This window comes from Rhodnius prolixus, unplaced genomic scaffold (genome assembly GCF_049639745.1).
Source record: "Rhodnius prolixus isolate KJV_2025 unplaced genomic scaffold, Rpr scaffold_1, whole genome shotgun sequence".
Classification (NCBI taxonomy): Eukaryota; Metazoa; Arthropoda; class Insecta; order Hemiptera; family Reduviidae; genus Rhodnius; species Rhodnius prolixus.
The window spans coordinates 30,083,417-30,101,922 of NW_027411581.1; the positions used below are offsets into that span (position 1 = coordinate 30,083,417).

At 34.0% G+C, this 18,506-nt stretch overlaps 1 protein-coding gene across 1 annotated transcript; it reads right to left on the reverse strand.

The window, feature by feature from the left end:
• Window positions 1-5,694: 5,694 nt before the first annotated feature.
• Cdc2rk (cyclin-dependent kinase 10) lies at window positions 5,695-16,295 on the reverse strand. The gene is made up of 9 exons (XM_074136764.1): window positions 16,136-16,295; window positions 15,157-15,296; window positions 14,997-15,069; window positions 14,603-14,777; window positions 9,961-10,163; window positions 9,091-9,252; window positions 6,830-7,114; window positions 6,176-6,324; window positions 5,695-6,096 (listed from the first exon to the last, which is right to left on the reverse strand). Exons 1-9 carry the CDS (start codon window positions 16,158-16,160, stop codon window positions 6,061-6,063), a joined length of 1,248 nt encoding a protein of 415 aa, XP_073992865.1. The 5' UTR covers window positions 16,161-16,295; the 3' UTR covers window positions 5,695-6,060.
• Window positions 16,296-18,506: the final 2,211 nt, after the last annotated feature.

An 18,506-nucleotide genomic window follows, 5' to 3' on the forward strand; every position in this document is an offset into this window, starting at 1 on the left:
ATAATTGTAAATAATGATGTCTTAAGTATGTCTATTTCTGTTACAAGCTTCTGTAATTATTCAGCCATGAGGACCGATTCCTATGAATTGGTTACAGTTACTGAGATTAAAATGGCCACTTGTAATCTTCTTCAGATAACGTCAGATAACCAGGCATTTCTGATAGAAGTATTTCTTTTGATAGAATCTTTTCAAAAATTGTATTTTAATCCAATGCAGCTTCAACAATGAAATTAAATCTCTCAAATGACCATGTTCTGTAACAATCAGTATTCTAACAAAAATTGGTTTGTTTTAAAGATACACGAGTCTAGGTTAAAAGATTGCAATCATAACAATACATATGTGCACTGCACAAAACTAGTACTTAGGATTTGAGTCCAAGAAGCACCAATAAACAAGCAGTGGTCCTTATGTTGAAGCTATTCTATTTAGTATCCTTGAGTAAGTATCTCTTCGTAAAGTAGTTAGAATAGAATAATACAGAGAGCCGCACGAACCGAACCCTTGGAGATCTCCAGGACAGGCTTCGGACAGATGAAAGGAGTGTTGGATCCATTCTTGGCCAGATGAGCCATCCCATTCCCTTCAATCCCCACACGACCCGGTACTCATTCCAGCCGAACTTTATTGTGCCGAGCCAGCAGTTTTAGGACCATTCTGTATTCCCAGACCAGGGAAGAGGTCATTCTGAGGGAAACAAGAGATTTCAATGCAGCCTGGCTGACCGAAAAGATGCAGATGTCCCTATTTCTAAGTTCCATCCGCAGGTTTTCCTCAGCACATGTTTTAATCGCAAAAAACCTCGACCTGGAAGACGGTGGCGTATCTCCCAAGAGATCTCTCAATGAGTACCTTGGGTTTAACCCCATACACTCCACACCCAGTCCCACAGTCCATCTTGGAGCCATCAGTAAACCAAATGCCTCCCTTCCGGTTCTGTTCCATCCAGTCCACCCTCCATTCTCGGTCCTCGATTTAATAACCACCTGAAACGGACTCTCGAAGCTGTATTTCGGACAGATACTGTCACCTGCCATGTCGAAAACCGGCCAAGGGGCGACCTTATCCGTAATGCTTGTGGCCAGTGGCGGTCCATTGCCCATTGCACGCCATTCTGTACGCACTGGCCCTTGCCTCCGCCTGAATAACATACTGAAGCGGAGACAACCCCAGCAGTACCTCCAGCGCTGCAGTAGGGGTACTACTGAAGGCCCCGTATTTATCTGAAGCCAGTCTCTGCACCCTGGCCAGAGCCTTAGTGGCCGTCTGCTGTTCAGTCTTTCTCCACCACACCACTGCATCGTATGTGATGATAGGTATGACTATAAGTGCATAAAGCCAGTGGGTTATCTTTGGGCTAAGACCCCATGTCTTCCCACAAGTTCTAGTTTTTCTACAAAGAGCCTGTTTAGCCTTTAGTGTAACTCTATCTCTATGCGCCTTCCAAGTGAGTGTGTCCAGGGTAATTCCCAGATACTTAACCTCACCTGACAAAGCCAGAGTTTTATCAAAAAACCGAAGGTTTTTGTAGCTCTCCTTGTCCCTTCTTCTTGTAAAGGGAACCAGAGTGGATTTAGAAGGGTTCACTGAAGCTCTACCCTTCTACACAAATCTTCTATTATCTTGAGTGCTTCCTGCATTAGTTCAGCCACGATTATCTCATGCCTACCCTTGACCACCACTGAAATATCATCCGCATAGCCAAGGACCGAGAACCCACGATGGTTTAGCATCTCAAGTAAATCTTCCACGACCATGCACCAGAGGAGCGGGGTTAGAACCCCCCTGAGGGCACTCCTATCTGTCGTTAGCTCCAGCGATTCTTCCCCGGCTTAGGAATAAAGATAACTTTTACAGGCCTCCATGCCCAAGGGACATGTTTGAGAGCCAAGCTTGCATTCATTATCCTGCATAAAAAAGGAGTAATTATTTCTTTTCCCTGCTGCAAAAAAGCAGGGAAAATGCCATCAGGTCCCGGGGATTTATAGGGCTTAAAATAATTCACAGCCCAAACCACCTTATTGAAGCTAATGAGTCTTCTGCCACGGCCCTTTTCTCCCTAGTCCCCCGATACCTCATTTAAAACATGCAAATTATTCGCAATAATGAAGCCAATGAGATACTTACCCCTTTGATTGGTTCCTGAGCTTCCCCATACCCCATTATGGGAATTAGCATCACACCCAGTTGCAGCCCTCTCTCCCTACACCGGTTGGCCAGATACTGCATCTCCTCCGATGGGGTAGGACTGTAGAGTCATGTGGAAGATAGGTCGAGGCCATGACAATCTCCCTGGCTTCCTTCTCCTAATGTAGCTTCACCTTTATTGCGGTCTGGTCTTTGAAACAAAATTCCCTTAGCAGTAAAGTCGTAATGTTTTCCCTAACAAAAATGTTCTGGGATTATCAAGGTTATGATCATAATAAATCTTACCTTTTGCTTCGCCAGGTCCTGTAATTCGCCCCCGTACCAGCCAGGGTTCGTGGATGAGGACTATGGCGATATCTTCCTCCTCGATGTACTTTATTAGAGCCGCAGACCCCCCCCTACTGTGATGGAGGTTCACCTGAAGCAATCTCCAGCGATTTAGGGGGGCCATGAGCTGCTGCATCAACACTACCGTAAAGTAGTTACTTCTGTAGGAACTGTAGCTCCTGAAGGATTTTTATAAATACCTCTCAAGAATGTTTGCACGCTTATTGCTTCATTTATTAGAGACACATTTTTAGTTTTTAATGAAATTGATTCGTACAGATTGGTGCCTACTTGTAGCTTGACTGAGCTGGTAACAGTAGTTCTCTAAACCAAATGTTACATCATGTTTACTTCAAAATTAGTGTTAGAAAAGTTCAGTTAAGGCGCACTTATTTTAGTAAAGCTCTACTGGGTCATTCATTCAACTTGTTCCAGTACTCTTAAATTTCAACCAAACCAGTGGGGGCACCATCTGTGACAAACAATTCCTGCTCTGATCAGAAAATACAGTGTGTATTTTGAGGATGTATAAAACGAAATTAAGGGTATCCTGTGGTTATAGCAATGCCAATATTTGTCATACAATTGTGACCGTTTTTATTGGATTGCATTCTTATTTGTTTTTTAAACATTTATCACTATAAACAAGCAGAAACGATAAGGTCACAAATACGGCCTAACTGTTATTTATGGCAATAATTGCTCAAATAACTTCAATTCCCCTGAATACTTTTTGTAGAAAATCTTTCTTGTTTTATTAGTAAACACTTGTTTTTTTATTCTATTTTATTAGAGTTATCTCAATATTAGATAATTGCTAAAATGATAAGTAAGTCTAAATTTTCATTTATTATTTGTCTACTATATTTCAAGCCAACCTCTGAGGATGAAGTTTTTGAATTATTCTCTTTAACTATAAATAGGATAAAAAATAGATTTAGCTAAGTTCCTTTTATCATAGGCGGTGATTTTAATAGCAGAGTGGCTGATCTCAATCAATGTAGTTTTGAATTAGTACAACATACTAATATTGTTACAGAAATAATCTTGATTTAGTGTGTAATAAAAGAGGTAAATCACTTGTCGATATACTGGAAGAATTGGGTTTTCTACTTTTGAATGGCCGGACGAAGAGTGATGTTGTTGGTAATTATAAGTACTTATCTATGTTAAAAATGGTTGTAGTACGGCAAGTACGGTCGATTTAATTTGGTGTAATATATCATTTGGATGTTATTGATGACCTAAAAGTTGCTAATTTTGTAACCCTCTCTGACCATTTTACATTGGAACTATGTATATCTGTGGCTTGGTGCAAGAAGTGCCAATGTCAAAAAAAAGATTACGAGTGTATCTACGTCCTCTTTGGTTTACCTGGAGGGGGGGAAATATTGATGCTAAATTTTGACATTGGCACTAGTAAGTTTTTAGTAACTACTTTGAAATTGACTTTGGCACTCCTCGCAAAAAAAATTTTGATGGTTAATATATCAAAAAAGATTTTTTACTCATTTTTACCAAAATCTAACATTGGCACTTCTTGCACCAAGCCACAGATATATAATTATGATTTTAATTTATCAGTATCCAATCCTGTTTCTACTTAAGTAATTTCTCAATGGTAAGATTCAATGAGTCACTTAAATGAAGGTTTTAATGCATTACTGATGTATTCCAATAAAATTGTGGTTAATTTTCAAAATGATTCTCTTGATTCTCTTTATCATAATTTTGTTGAAACTATTTTAGAGGTTTCGTCTAATTTGGGGATGGTTAAGAATTCTGCTTCTGGCAATAGAAGTAGAAATACATAAATATGGTATGTTATAGAATGTAGAGATCAGAGGAAAAAATTGAAACTGTGCTTAAAAATCTGTAAAAAAAATCTAATTTCTCTGAAAATGACAGAGGTGTTTTCCTGGATGGGAAAAGAAAGTACAGGAATTTAAGTAAGAGAAAGCGCTCAGAATAACTTGAAAATGTACTGATTTTGTTGAAAGAAAAATTGATTTTGCTTTTACATTAAAGTATGTTTTAGGATTATTTAAATTGTTCTACCTTACATATACCTAACTGTCCTAACAAATCACATTAGTAAAATTTCGAAAGTCTTTAATAACAGTTTATTAATATATTATTTAAATTGGGTATGTGAAATCTCACTATGTCAGATGAAGTAAAAAGCATTGTTGCCATAAGTGTTGCCATTGTATAATTTTTTTCTGATTATTTCATAAAACGCCATATTTACTATGACTTAAAGCAAAGCATGTTTTGGGCTGTAAGGTACATCTATATTCGCTGAAAAGATATTCTCTAAAATAGAAACTTTATTGTCAACTATAAACTATCGTATTGAATTTTTCGACGCAATGAAAAATAATTTTTTTAAAAGTTAACGCTAGTGATAAAGGTTAAAACCATCCTTTTCGTCCATAAAGAGGAATTTTTTGAATTAGAAACATATCTTTTGATTTCCCTGGCAGTTTTTTATCGCCGTACAAAATTCAATATAATACAAATATCAAGTGGTAGTTTAATTTGGGGCTGTTGTACCTAGCTTCTTTAGAAATAATATGTTGCCCTTTCTTTGCGTAATCAAGGCAAATCCTGTGCAATTGTTCATACACGATGAATCAAGATGTTCCCAAAGTAATAGGCAGCGCTTTATTTTAGAAATCTTGCATCTTATTCATTGCAGTGTTGCTGGCGCCACTGCCTGCAGGGGCAATCTTATTATCGTCAATAATGGTCTGAGTACAGATGTACATATTTACAAGAATTTACAATCGTAAAGTTAAGCTTTGCCTGAAAAAATACGCGATCATTTACTTTTCATAAAAAAAAATTAAAGCAATGAGGTTTCAGAGGTGACATTAGTTAATTATAGGATATTGCAGTTGTCGTTTTTTTTTTTTTTGCCCTGCTTAATATTAATATATTATAAGAAGCCCAGATTTGACTCGTGTCTAGATTAAAAGAGTATATAAAAATTATTAATACAAATTATACGTATCAGATTGCTACTTGACCTTTTCAGTAGTAGGCGTTATTTTCTATTGGTAACTAACTCCGAAATTTTCCCATTTTGAGGAAAAAATATTATATTGAATGTATTTCTATTTGAAATTTCAATTTAATAGTTCAATACTGCCGTAAAACAGTTCCTATTTTACATTAACTTTTAAATTTGACAGAAACAAAAACGAATAAAAATAAAATAAGAGAAAGTCATAATTTATTTATTATTTAATTATGTTAAATATCTATTCACACTTTCATGCAACAATTTAACGTACACTTACTATTTCTACTATTGTCACTTAAATTAATAAATGTGAATAATAAGTTTGCCGCCCTAAACAAAATACATAATAATGTATGCTTGAGCTATTGGTTCCTGGATAGCTAAATAGCATGCTAGGGATTATTCATTATGGCAATTCATAAACTAAAAGAAATTTCATTTACAAAATTATATAATTACATGGCTTAAGGAGATATGAAATTACAAAAATGTAATTATTGAAACAAATTCAGCATAAATATAGGCGTTATGAATATAAGACAATAGGAAATTACTTAATCGTACGTCCGCTTCTTCACCAAAGAACCAAGCTAAAAATAAAAGAAAGATTGTAGTAACACGTAAATATATAATTAATTAATTAATAAAAATGATAACTTTGAAACAAACCAAGTCAGTGATAGCTGGTAAATTCATTGTTTGATCATTTATACCAGTATCAACAGCACTTGATGGAGCGGGTGGATTGGTGCCATTATTACTTTTAGTCTTCATATTTCTATGTTGCGGAAAAGTTGGCATCATCTTTGGATCACAAGCTGAAAAAAAAACATCGTCAATTTTTCATAAATTTAGTCGTTGAGATGTATTTTATTTGATTGCGCATAAAGTTTGAAGTAAAAATCTTTGCAAACTATCCTAAAACTCGAAAAAGAAAAGAAGTACTTAGAATATTGTCGGTTACACATCTGTTATGTATCTTAAAATTAAACTTTACTCTTAAGATTACATAAAATTTTATTTAATTTATCAACTGAATGTCTATGTAGCATTGAAATGTGTGGGTATTTGAAAAGAACTGAAGTTTCCATTCGCTGGGGTTTGATTAAATGGAATTAAAGTAATGCTTTTTTTTTTTTTTTTTAAGCGGACATTACTTCCAACTAGCAAATTAGTGGCGCGCTAGGAGGGGAATGGCAAACGAACTTTATTATAGTTTTCTACACTAACATTTCAAAGTCACTCCTGTAATTTAAAGGAATTATAAAAAAATAATTTAAGTAAAGTAAGAAAGTAATATAAAGTAATGAAAGATTTCCTTACGCAATGGTGGCTCCTTGAAATATGAACTTTGTAAACATTCATCAGCAGTAGCTCTTTTTTTAGGATCGTACATAAACAAAAAATTGAGCAGCCTCAGGCCAGCGGCTGAGAGCCAGGGAAATCTCTGTTTTAGGTTATTATAAGGTTGATGCTTCAGTGAAAAATTCTGTAAAGCCGGTAAACTAGAATACTCAGGCCATATAGAATCAGAAGGGGTGCCTAACAAATCTACTATTAGTTCCAACTGGGCTAGTTCACTTCTTCCCGGTAACAATGGCCTATGTCCTGTAAAACAAAAACAAACGAAATTAAAAAGAAAAGCTTTGAGCTTGGTGGGATGTGGGCAATTTTGGGTCTAAATCCTGTAATGAAGCATTTTAAAAAATTATAAATGTGGAAAGTCCACATAAACTAGATGTTTTGATAAAGTCTTTAAAGAATTTAAAATTAAACTTCATTATCAACAATAATAGGCAACAACAGCCCTCTAATGAGCCTTGGACTTCTCGATGCTCTTCCCCCAGTCCTCTCGATTCATTGCGGAAGCCTTCTCATTCCTGATGCCAAGCATACTTCTGGCATCTTCTCTTACACTATCAACCCAACTCTAGGACTCTTCTTACACGGTTCAGCCTTTCCTTCATAACTTTTTTGGGGGAAGAATACGAATAGCTTCGATGCACCTCGTCCATTCGTCTTCAACATTTTGAGCTCCGATGCTAATCTTGCGAGGTTTGAGGTGAGCATTTGCGAGTATTTTTCCTCGATTGCTGTTTTTCTTAATCTAGATATATTACAATTTCTTGGCTTTCGGTACATCAGCGCTTCTGGTGCTACGGATCTTCACTCTGGTTCGTGCTACACTGCACTGAATCAACGTTTGCCCCTCTGTACACTCGAATTTCCATGATGTTTGACCTATGTCTGGTACTAATCAGTAGCTGGTCAATTTGATTATGGGTAGAACTCTCGATGGTCTGCAGGTGGCCTTATGAATTCTTTTGTGGGGGAAATAAAGTGTTCCTGATGACCACATCTTGTGCAGCAACCAGATTAACTAGCCCAGTGGTGGGCAAACTTTTTTAATGGGGGGCCACAAAGTTTAAGAAATTCTAGAGGAGGGCCAGAATTATAGAAAAAATGCATTTTGTGTTAAAGCTTTTAATTATAATATTATAAGAACATTACAGCATTACACACTTGTGTAACTACGCGGCTAGTTTAGCTTAACCTATAGGTTATGCATCTATTATTCTACTAAGTAGAATCTACTTTATACTTCTCGACCGTCAAAACGTAATTATAGCGGGCCATATACTATCCTGTCGATGGACCCTCGGCGAGCCGGATTAAATACTTTCGCGGGCCGGAGTTGGCCCGCGGGCCGTACTTTGCCCATCACTGAACTAGCCCATTATCATTTGATTGTTCATGCAGACTATATCGCCCAACAGTTGGATAGTACATGATCTCCCTCTCCCTATTTTTACGTTTAATTTCCAAGCGCTATCTTTATATCATATCCGGGGCAGTCATCCAACGTTTTTTCTAGGAGTCCGTAGAATTCACCTTTCTCGCTTTCTTTAGACACTTCAGGGGGTTCATCTTAACAAAATATAGTTAAAAATAATTTCCTTTCACACGTAGGTAACATATATTGGGACTATTGCTTTGAAATCAAGGACATTTTATTTCATTTCCTGTTTATGATAAAACCAGTACCGAAAGCGTGCTGTAATATTCCTTTGCCGGTCCTCCTGATCACTTGGATAGCTGTTAAATCAATTTTGTATTTGTCCAGCTCAGTTAGTAGAGTAGAGTTTCTGGTTTTAATAAAATGCCACGAACTATCCTATTTTTACAACTAAGTAAATATTTCATACTAAATAAAAAAGATAAACTAGATTTTTTTAAAAATAACATCTGGAGTATTTTTACTCCACTTCACAATAAATAACCTTCTCGCAGTAAACTTGCTGACCTATTAGCCTATTAGTGAGATAAAATATGTCGAACAAATTCACGAGTTTGAAGAGAGGCATTTAATCAGTTTAGAAGGATAATATTAAGTTTCAAGAACTCATCTAAGACGAAGACCTCCGCTTCAGTTTATCATATTTTCATGAAACAAATTTTTAAGGTAAGTGTTGAAAGACTGGAGAGTTAAGTTCCCAATTTTTACTTTCAATACTGTGAACCTAAAATTCAATTATAGGTTATTTTATTTTTTAAGGTTTAAGTCTAAAGAATTAAATTTTTACCTAGTAGTTCTCCAAGTATGCATCCTGCAGCCCACATATCCACAGACGTTGTTTGAGTTTTGGCTTGTAACAATAATTCTGGTGATCTGTACCACAATGTAACTACTCGAGGAGTCATTGGCTGAACAGGCAAACCAAACCAACGTGCTAGCCCAAAGTCAGCTGGAAAAAAGTGGTTCTTATATTTTAAAACCCTGAATATTAAACAAACATGTAAGGCACTTTTTAAATTCAAAGGAAGTTGATCATATGTGAAAAGAAATCTGAGATTGCTTTCGTAGAAGCAAGATAAATAACTCGACATGTTTTTTTTTATTTATTTCTATTAAGGACTTCAACAACTGTTGTCATTGACGCCTCAAGCCTTCTTGGAGTGCCGCCGCTTTCAAACAGTGTTCTCTCGTCAAAGACAACAATGTCCTCTACCATACAGTAAACTGAGGAGGCTTCTAGGAAGAGAAAATCTAACAGCAGCCATCTCACTCGATCCTGGAACTTCCGCTTTTCCCTTCTCAATAAAATTGTCGTGCTTTTAACAATGGTGTTCGTTTTGGAGTCGACCCCAGCTGTCACTTTCTTATTTAATCTCCAGCCCAGTTCCTCCTCAGCTTAGAGATGCTATTTATGGCTTATTGGACTTTTAATGGCCACCATATTTTGAGGATATGATGCTACCTCGAGCTACCTTTAAAATATCAAGCTATTCTTAAGAAAGTAATGCCTAAAAGTTCTTAATGTTTATAACGATGGGGTCCCTTGAGAACGAAAAAGTGTGATGAGGAGCACACATTTTGATTTTACAGCTATTAATAAGAAATAAACATAAATTGAAAATTCATTGAAAATTAACAAAATAAGAAAAATACATACCAATTTTAACACAACCTTTATCAGTCATCAAAAGATTAGATACTTTCAGATCTCTGTGAACGATGAAGTTGTTGTGAAGGTACCTAAGTCCTTTGAGAACTTGTATCATAATACACTTCACTTGTGCTTCTGTAAATGGAGCTTGCATATTGTCTAGTAAGCTTGCTAAATCTTGTTCACAATACTCCATTACTAAGAATATACTGAAAAAATAAAATAAACAGTTAAATGAAATAAAATAATAAGGTTTTATAATTATTTTAAAGTGCAGGTCCTAGGAAAAATTTGAAGTGTTTTGACTTGAAAGTAGCTTTGTTGGTAAAAATAGGACATCCTCTGAATTACAGTTAATTTTACAATTTTTATAATTGTTTTAAGGGTTTGATGAAATCTTTCTTTGCTGAAGTGCACCTTCTCCCGTTAAAAGTCACAGTTCTATGTAGGATTATAAGACTGAATAGAGAAGGAAGTTTGGATGGAACGCAGAGGTTATGCAAATCATTAAAATAGTAATAACGAAGGTGCAGCAACAAAACAATCTACGGATAACATAAGCATTAGCCCAAAGTAAAGTCCTAATTCAAAATCTCCATATCCAGGGAATTCTCCGTAAAGCGTGATTTAAATGAAATATTCACTTATTCACATTCACTCAAGGAGTTTAGCTTTGAAGCAGTACGGATTAAAGCGTTAATTAGATTTGACAAATCGCAAAACAGGACCAGTAAAACTAAAGCTGCGGCAGCTAAAGCTAACATGACAGGCCCAGCGAAAAATTGGTTTCTCTCCCAGAAATTCAAAGATGGAGTAGAATTCGTATTAAAATTTCGGCGAATATACATAAGACAGATGGATTAAAATACTCTTTAGTAGGAAATGTTTCCGCAAACTGTTACTCCTAAGTTTATTTATTACTTTACACATTATTACAGCCTTATCAAGGAATTACGAGATAGATAGATAGATAGATAGTTTATTTGTTTAAGTTACATAACCCATACAGAGAGTTGAGTTGTACATTTAAACAGGGTGACCAAAGTTACGTATATGCTCCACCCACTTTTTTTTTTTAACGGCGGGAAATTTCGAAAAAATAAAAAACACGTATTTAATCATTTTTAGCCTAGTTTATTTTCAGTGATTGACCCATTTTTTTAAACCCTTGAATCTCGAGATACAGAATCCAACTTTTGTTTTTCAAATGGAACGTTATATTTTTTGTTGCATATTTTTATAGTATTTGAGCTCCTAAAAAAAAAAATTTTTTTTGAAATGGGTGAAGTTTTTCAAAATTTGTGGTAATTTAAAATATGAAAAACAAATTTCAGTTATATTGTCAAAATTACGTTATTTTTTTTAAAGAATCTGTTCAAACTGGGCACAATCAACGGATAGGCAAGCCAAAACTGTGAACTCCCATGCTCTGTTTGTAGCAGCACTTATGGTGGCGAAGTCAAGATCTAGGCAGGCTAGAGTTATACTAATGAATAAGAAATTCCACGGGAAAGAAACAAAGAGAAAAGCCTCCAATTTCATCCCTAAAAGATTAGAGTAATTGATATTGATTAATTGGGCCCCTTTATAAAAGCAGGAATCAACAGCTATTTGAAATAATATATAATCAATTTTAATTGGTACGCCTAAACACATCAAGCATGACATCGACCTTTAAAACTATTAAATATTCCTAAGAACAGAGTGTAACGCGATTCTACTTTAGTATCCAGGATTAAAAATCTCCGGTAATAATAATGCTGGCTACAATCCGACAACAAACGGACTTACTCAGTTGCAAATGAAAAAAGAGCTTCAGCCAAAAGACTTATCGAACCACAAAAAATAATGTGGGAGATATTGATTTTATCCAACAAGCAATATAGATAGGTGAGTCGTAAAAAATCAAGCACGGTTCAGAGGTCCAATAGTAATTTTGGCAGTCAGTGTAGGAGGAGACATACCAAGTCAGCAATCTGACATGTTCCAAAGGAATACTGGACGCCATGTTTCGGCCATAAAGGGGAACCCAAGAGAGGTCCAAGCAGCTAAATCAGATAAATTGGAGAACAGGGTAGGCAACATCTCACCCTCTGAAGTTTGCAGTAGTATGAAGGAGAATTGACTCAAGTATTCCGAGAAAAGTGAGAGAGGGAGAGGAGATGGAAAGAGAGCCACGGCAAAAAGGTTCGCGAATACCAAGGGCTATGCGTTAGTCTTTCTTGAGCTAAGGTAAGCATTTTTTCTATTACATTGCAAACTTTGCAATACTGATTTAAATTTTATTTTAATTGAAACCAAAGTCAATTTCATGTTACGATGTCCGAATCAGTTACTAAAATAATTTTTTTTTAATGGAATAATTAATAAACCGATTAAATTTAAATAATATCTCAGTTGTAGCCCAGGTGGCGGCACTAGCGACGTTTTCTGTACCTATAATTAAGATTTTTACATAATTGTAGTGTGTTGAAAATAATAATGATCTGAAGAATTATACTTGTTTGCTACAATGAAGGAGAGATTTCTTCCCATATTTCAGGGGCCACTGTATTCTGGAGTGCGAGTCTGTGCCGGGATTGGCACCCCGACCCCAACGTAAGTGTGAAAAGGTCGTATGAATGTATAATTATATAGTTTGTAAATAAGTTATCTTAAATTAGGTAATTAATGTAATCACGAGGAATACCAAATACTCCATCACTAATTTCAATTAGTGTTTAAGTAAATTGAGAGTGAATGCCCAATAGGTATGATTTAATGAGTGTGATTGTATTTACATATTTGGATGAAAGTATTTATATACATGAGTCTGCTTTTTATTAGAATTGGTGTTTTTAGAATAATCGCAGTTTAAATAAATTGATTTCCTCTTTTGAGCAATATAGGGAACTATTCCAAAGTCCATTAAGGGTAATAATAATAATGATAGATTCTCAGACCAGTACATGCTATAAAAGCTCGGCTTCAGTAAAACTAGTGTAGTGTCATAAAGAAACATTGCCAGATGCGAAGGACCTTACACGTTGAGCATCTTTAAAAAAAAAAATCAATAATATCTATAAAGAAGTTTTTTTTGTTTTCTCGAGGTTTAGAATACTGTTAGAATTCTATTTTCTTTGGAAACTGATATTCTTAAAGTTTTGTGAACTATATCGAACAGTAATCTTTGACAATCCATGACTAAAGTTCACTGTTCTAAACTCGGTTTGGATCCAGTATGTAGGAACTGGAAGGTACTGTTAGGAACATAGATGCCAAAGGGGACTTTGCTCTCAATAGGGATATAATAATAAATAAAACATTTTGCTGCACTTCGAACGGAAATGGAGCCCTTTTTGCTCTTCTTAGACACACCTTTTTTTTTTTTTTAATTTTTTTAGGGAAACCTTCAAACAGCTGAAACACTTTCACACAGCCTTAATCCTTTCCTTTATCTCAATTCCTGTTGTGTCTTCACCCTCCAAATTACTGTCAAACTCCAAATCACTGTTGCAATAAGTGGCCTGCAATATCCAACGAAATTGCTCTTTCCACTCTGTTCCTTCCAAATCTCATTTCTTTAATCTTCAAATGATTCAAAGATATAAGTTTTTGTGCTATTTCTTAAGTATAAAAAGTTTTATCGACAATCTATTATTCTTTGCAAACATTACCTAATCAAATAAGATAAACTGGCTGTAGTTCCTCACAGCCAAAAAAAATAAAATTAAATGATATTTAATGATTCTTTGTCTCGCTGCTTCTATTGCACGATCCAAGATTAAGATTAAGAAAAGTGGGCTAAAACAACACCCCCACCTAATTCCGAGGCACTTATTAAAGCCATCGTCTTTATATATTTTATAAACTACAGTATAATCTACATTTTCTGCTCTAGTCCTCTCCAAGAGAATGAATAAAGCAATATTTTTATCAGGCAGGGCATAAGTCTGATTACCAAGTTTCGCATCGTGGGGGAAGGGAGCAAAATGTTATACTTCACTATGACCTTATTTCCAACAAATAAAAACTAGCATCAGGTAGGACAACAACAAAGATCTCTCACTAACAATTCTGAGCTGATAATCTTTACACCAAACGCTCCTCTCCTTCCAATGTCAATATTCTCTTGTCTTCTTTTCTAGTTTAATCAAATGCTTTGCTTAGATAATCTTAAGTTAGCACAATATTACGTCACTCCCTTTTTTCCTAAAAGTTAATGCTGCAATTCGAACTTAACTAGAGTTGGTGTTTGCAAAAAGGGAGATCCATTTTTATATAGTTTAATAATAAAAAAAAAATCTCTTCACAACTTAGAAATCGTTACATCATAAGCCAATGTAGATAAACTAGGTATTAGATGAAAAACGCATACATTCATTTCTTTCTTTTTCTGAGATTTAAAGTAACAAACCCAAAATATTTCCATGTACCTGAGCACATAGCTATTTGAGAAGCAATTCCGATCTTATATTTGGCCTCTCTGCCAAAATTGTGTGACTGATTATCTCCTGGTAGCTTACAGTTTTTAACACAAATGTAGAATGCTGCGTTCGAGTTTGAATAATTTATATCGAAAAGATCGCATCATTTTTTTTTTTTTTTTTTGCTACTGAGGATCATAAAAAGATAAAAGCTCGATATATAATTTCTAAATAAATATTACCTTTCCAAACTCCTCCCAACGGCAACCTCTTTTAGTTCAACTATGTTTTCATGTTTACAACTCAATAGTACTGATATCTCCCTAAGTCCACTCAGAGGAAGACCATCTCGCTCATGTTCCATCCTCACTTTTTTCAAAGCAACAATATTATCGTTTTTCGTATCTCTTGCCCTGTCTTAAAATAGAATAAAAAAAACTTCATTAAAAAAAGTGGTATTGTTATTGAAACCCTATTCAAAAATAAATATATTTAAATTGAGTTTTCATGTTGCTAATCAAAAGGGATTATGTTCGCCCAAAAGCTCAACAAACTAACTTTACAAGATTTAAACTGAAGCTATATTATTGTGATTCTTAACATTGTTATTGTTAACATAAATTTAAGAAAGCTTACAAACTATTCCATATGTTCCTTCTCCGATTCGATTTAGTTTTTCAAATTCTGTTACTGATCTACAACGCCCCATCTGCAAAGTAAATGTATGCAATACTTATGATGACTTTAGTAACCCAATTTCTAATTAAATTAATTAAAAATTATTAAATTTTCTTACAATATCTTTTTCTGGGATTTCCATCTGATCACCACTGACGAGCGAAAGGAGCACTCCTTTCCGATTAACAGGATTACTATTTTCATTTTCCTTATTATCTTTTTTGTCACTTGCTCCTTTAAATTTCTTCGTAGGCATTGCTGGAATAATAAATAACACAATAAAAATATTTCCTTTTCAGTTTAAGAAACTTTTAAACGAGTAAACAAGATAGTCTTTCACTTGAGAATAGTGCAAACAAAATAATAAATTCGAACAAATGGGACCGTAACACACACACACACAAAAATAATTTGTTTTAATCAAAACACTGAACGCTTTGTTCTTAGCCAGCATGACCCTCAAAATATGATGTTTCATTTTTTTATGGGTAACTATAAATTTGAAAATTAATGTCAGATTGTACTTTTCTTAATGAATAAGTCCTTACTTATGCGATAATAAAAAATATAAATCTGAAATATCTTCCTGAACATGACATAAAATTTGAAATTAGCAGTGATATTAAGAATATTAAGCCTTCGATATCTGAAAATTAAAAAATGTTAAAGCTGAAAAATTTACATTTATATTACGATATTGATAGAGCAAAGGCACACCAATCACTAACTGAAAGAAGATTATCATTGAACTTGTCCATTCTTCTTTCACTTCTGGATATCTTAATTTTTCAGATACACCACGATTATTAATTTCATATTTTAAATTTTAAAAAACTACATTTATGTTCCTATTAGGCTATAAGAATTAAAGAAGCTATTCCAATATTCCTCTGATCATTCCTTGTATCAAAATCAAGCTTTTAAAGTAACACTAAAAAAAAATTAGCCCCCTCGATTTTAGTTTAGAATTAATTAGCAAATGTGGTAATGAAAATTGGCAAAATAGAAATAAAATGTATGAAGTGAAGGGTAGAAGTATCCAAAATTACATTGAACAAAATATATAAAATTATTAACTATATTATGCCATTCCGTACCTCGTTCCACATCCATGTCAAACATTAAATTAGATCTAATTAAAGCACTTTCTGCATGTATTAATTCCCTTTAATCACCCTAAAGTAACATAAACAACCAACACCGGCAATCGTAAAAACAAACATAATTGTCGTACTACCAACATAAATTCAACTAAAATCCCTTTTATACAAAAAAAATATTTATTCCAAATGTATTTTTAGTATTAAATATTCCACTTCTTTCTACAAATGTGACAAAGTAGCTAAATCCAAAATAACTTAAAGCAAATAAGAAAGATTATAAATTATAATATAAATATAATTAAAATTTTATTGTTTACTTTTTATAGGCCGCACCCCAAATCAATTATTTTATTAACAAATATTGTATTAGCATTTATTGTTAAATTATAAATTTTTATTGCAGTTTAAACTTTGTTATTATTAAACTTAATGTCTGCATGTGATGAAAATGTAAATTGTCAATTGGATTACATTGACATTTTTCTTGGTAGGTACTTTTCAAAAATTGTATTTTGGGTGAGCGTTTTAAATGTATTGATTCAGATAGAAAGTAAAAATAGTGAGTGTCCATAAGCAGATTGTTGTAGAATCATTTGACAATTGATATTAGACTGTTTTTTGAACTGAATTGTTGGAATTCTCGAAATTGAAGGCTAATTGAAGACTAAAGTTATAAAGACTAAAGTAAATTTCTTTCGATCTGCATTCCTGACCAACACATTATTGATGCATTGTTTTTTCCTCTCTGTGACTAAGTTATTTTCGCTGAGAGCATTGTTCAGGTTTTGGAACAACTCTAAGTTCTCTAGTGAAGTTTTCAGTATTTAAAGAAAACCATTCACTCTAACAATTTACGCTACTTCCCATTGCTCCCAAGTTGTTCTTAAGGAGGCGTAAGATGTTCTTAATCTACTATTACCAATCTGTTTACTCATCAGTAATGTATTCTATTTTCATTTTCTATCATTCTTCTAAGTAACTTATGTGGTTTCAAAGTTATTAACTTAACAGGCACTTTACAAGTATTAAAGATAAAATCTCTTAAATCCAGACTCTTCTCTTCTCTGGTATAATTCAGGTCCACTGCTATTTCTACTGTTTCCACTGCTTTTTTACACACTAAACCTAACATTACCAGGGATCCAGTTTTTATATTAGCTGGAAATATTTTTTTTTTCTTCTATCCCCTTCTAAACTGTCTCTAGATAAATAATAGTAGTAAAAAAACTTTATTATTAATATATATATTACAAGCATGAAGTTTCAATATGTAATTACATTGCAACCTTCATCACATTATATATTTAAAGGAAACTAGGATAAAAAGGCAGGAAAAAATGATGGAAAAACCTGCAGCTTGACATTAAACTGTCACTTCAACTGTACAAATGGCATACGAAAATGAAATCGACATACGATATGCTCCACCCACTTTTTTGATAAAGTATTATTTTATTTTATTTTACTTAACCAAATTCCATTTGTATAGGGTAGAACCCTGAAAACAAATAAAATTATTCTATTCTATTCTATTTATAACTCTTATTTGACAGTCTTCTCAAGTTTGATCCAGAGTAAGGTGCTATTTGAGTATATTGAGGTTATACCATTTCTTAGCGCAAGTAACATGAATGTAAAAATCTAATTTGAAGAAATCGCTAGTTCGGATAGGCAACTTCTAATTAACTTTGTTATATTTAGCGATTTTATCTTACAAATAATAAGTTTTGAAACGTAAATTTCTTCAAGAAAAAGTAGGGTGAAGCTTTACCCCAAGTATTGCCGCCTGCCCTCAATATCACACTCGGGTTTTGGTCATCTTTTCAATTCAGCGGCATGTCTTTATTCTTCTAGAAATTCATCCAGTTAGACGAGTAAAAGTTATCTTCTTAAGGAATTATCGCAGCCCTAAATTGGGAACCATAAAGCGTTTGTCCAAAAATATTTAGCTTTTAGCCGGCCCAATTAACCCCTTAATGCACAGTATTTTTGAAAAAAAACCGCTATATTTTATACGATTAAGTAAGTGTTATAGCTTGCAATCCCATGTAAATGATAAATATCAATAAAACGATTGTTTTTCTTTGCTTTCACATTATTTTCAATTCTCGATTATATTCGAGTGTGAAAAATTATAGCAGCATAAAGTACAACGCCGCTCGAATTATCTCGAGTGTGCACAGTTTGGCCAATTTAGCGCGCTCGAGTTAACTCGAGCGTGCACGTTAAGGGGTTAAGAATGTTTAAAAAGTTTAAACAAAACTAAATTTAATCATCCCTTGATTTAAATATAAAAAGGCGGAGTGAAAACTTAATAATTTCTTTGGTTTTATCATCAGTCTCCATAAAAATATTCATGCATTTT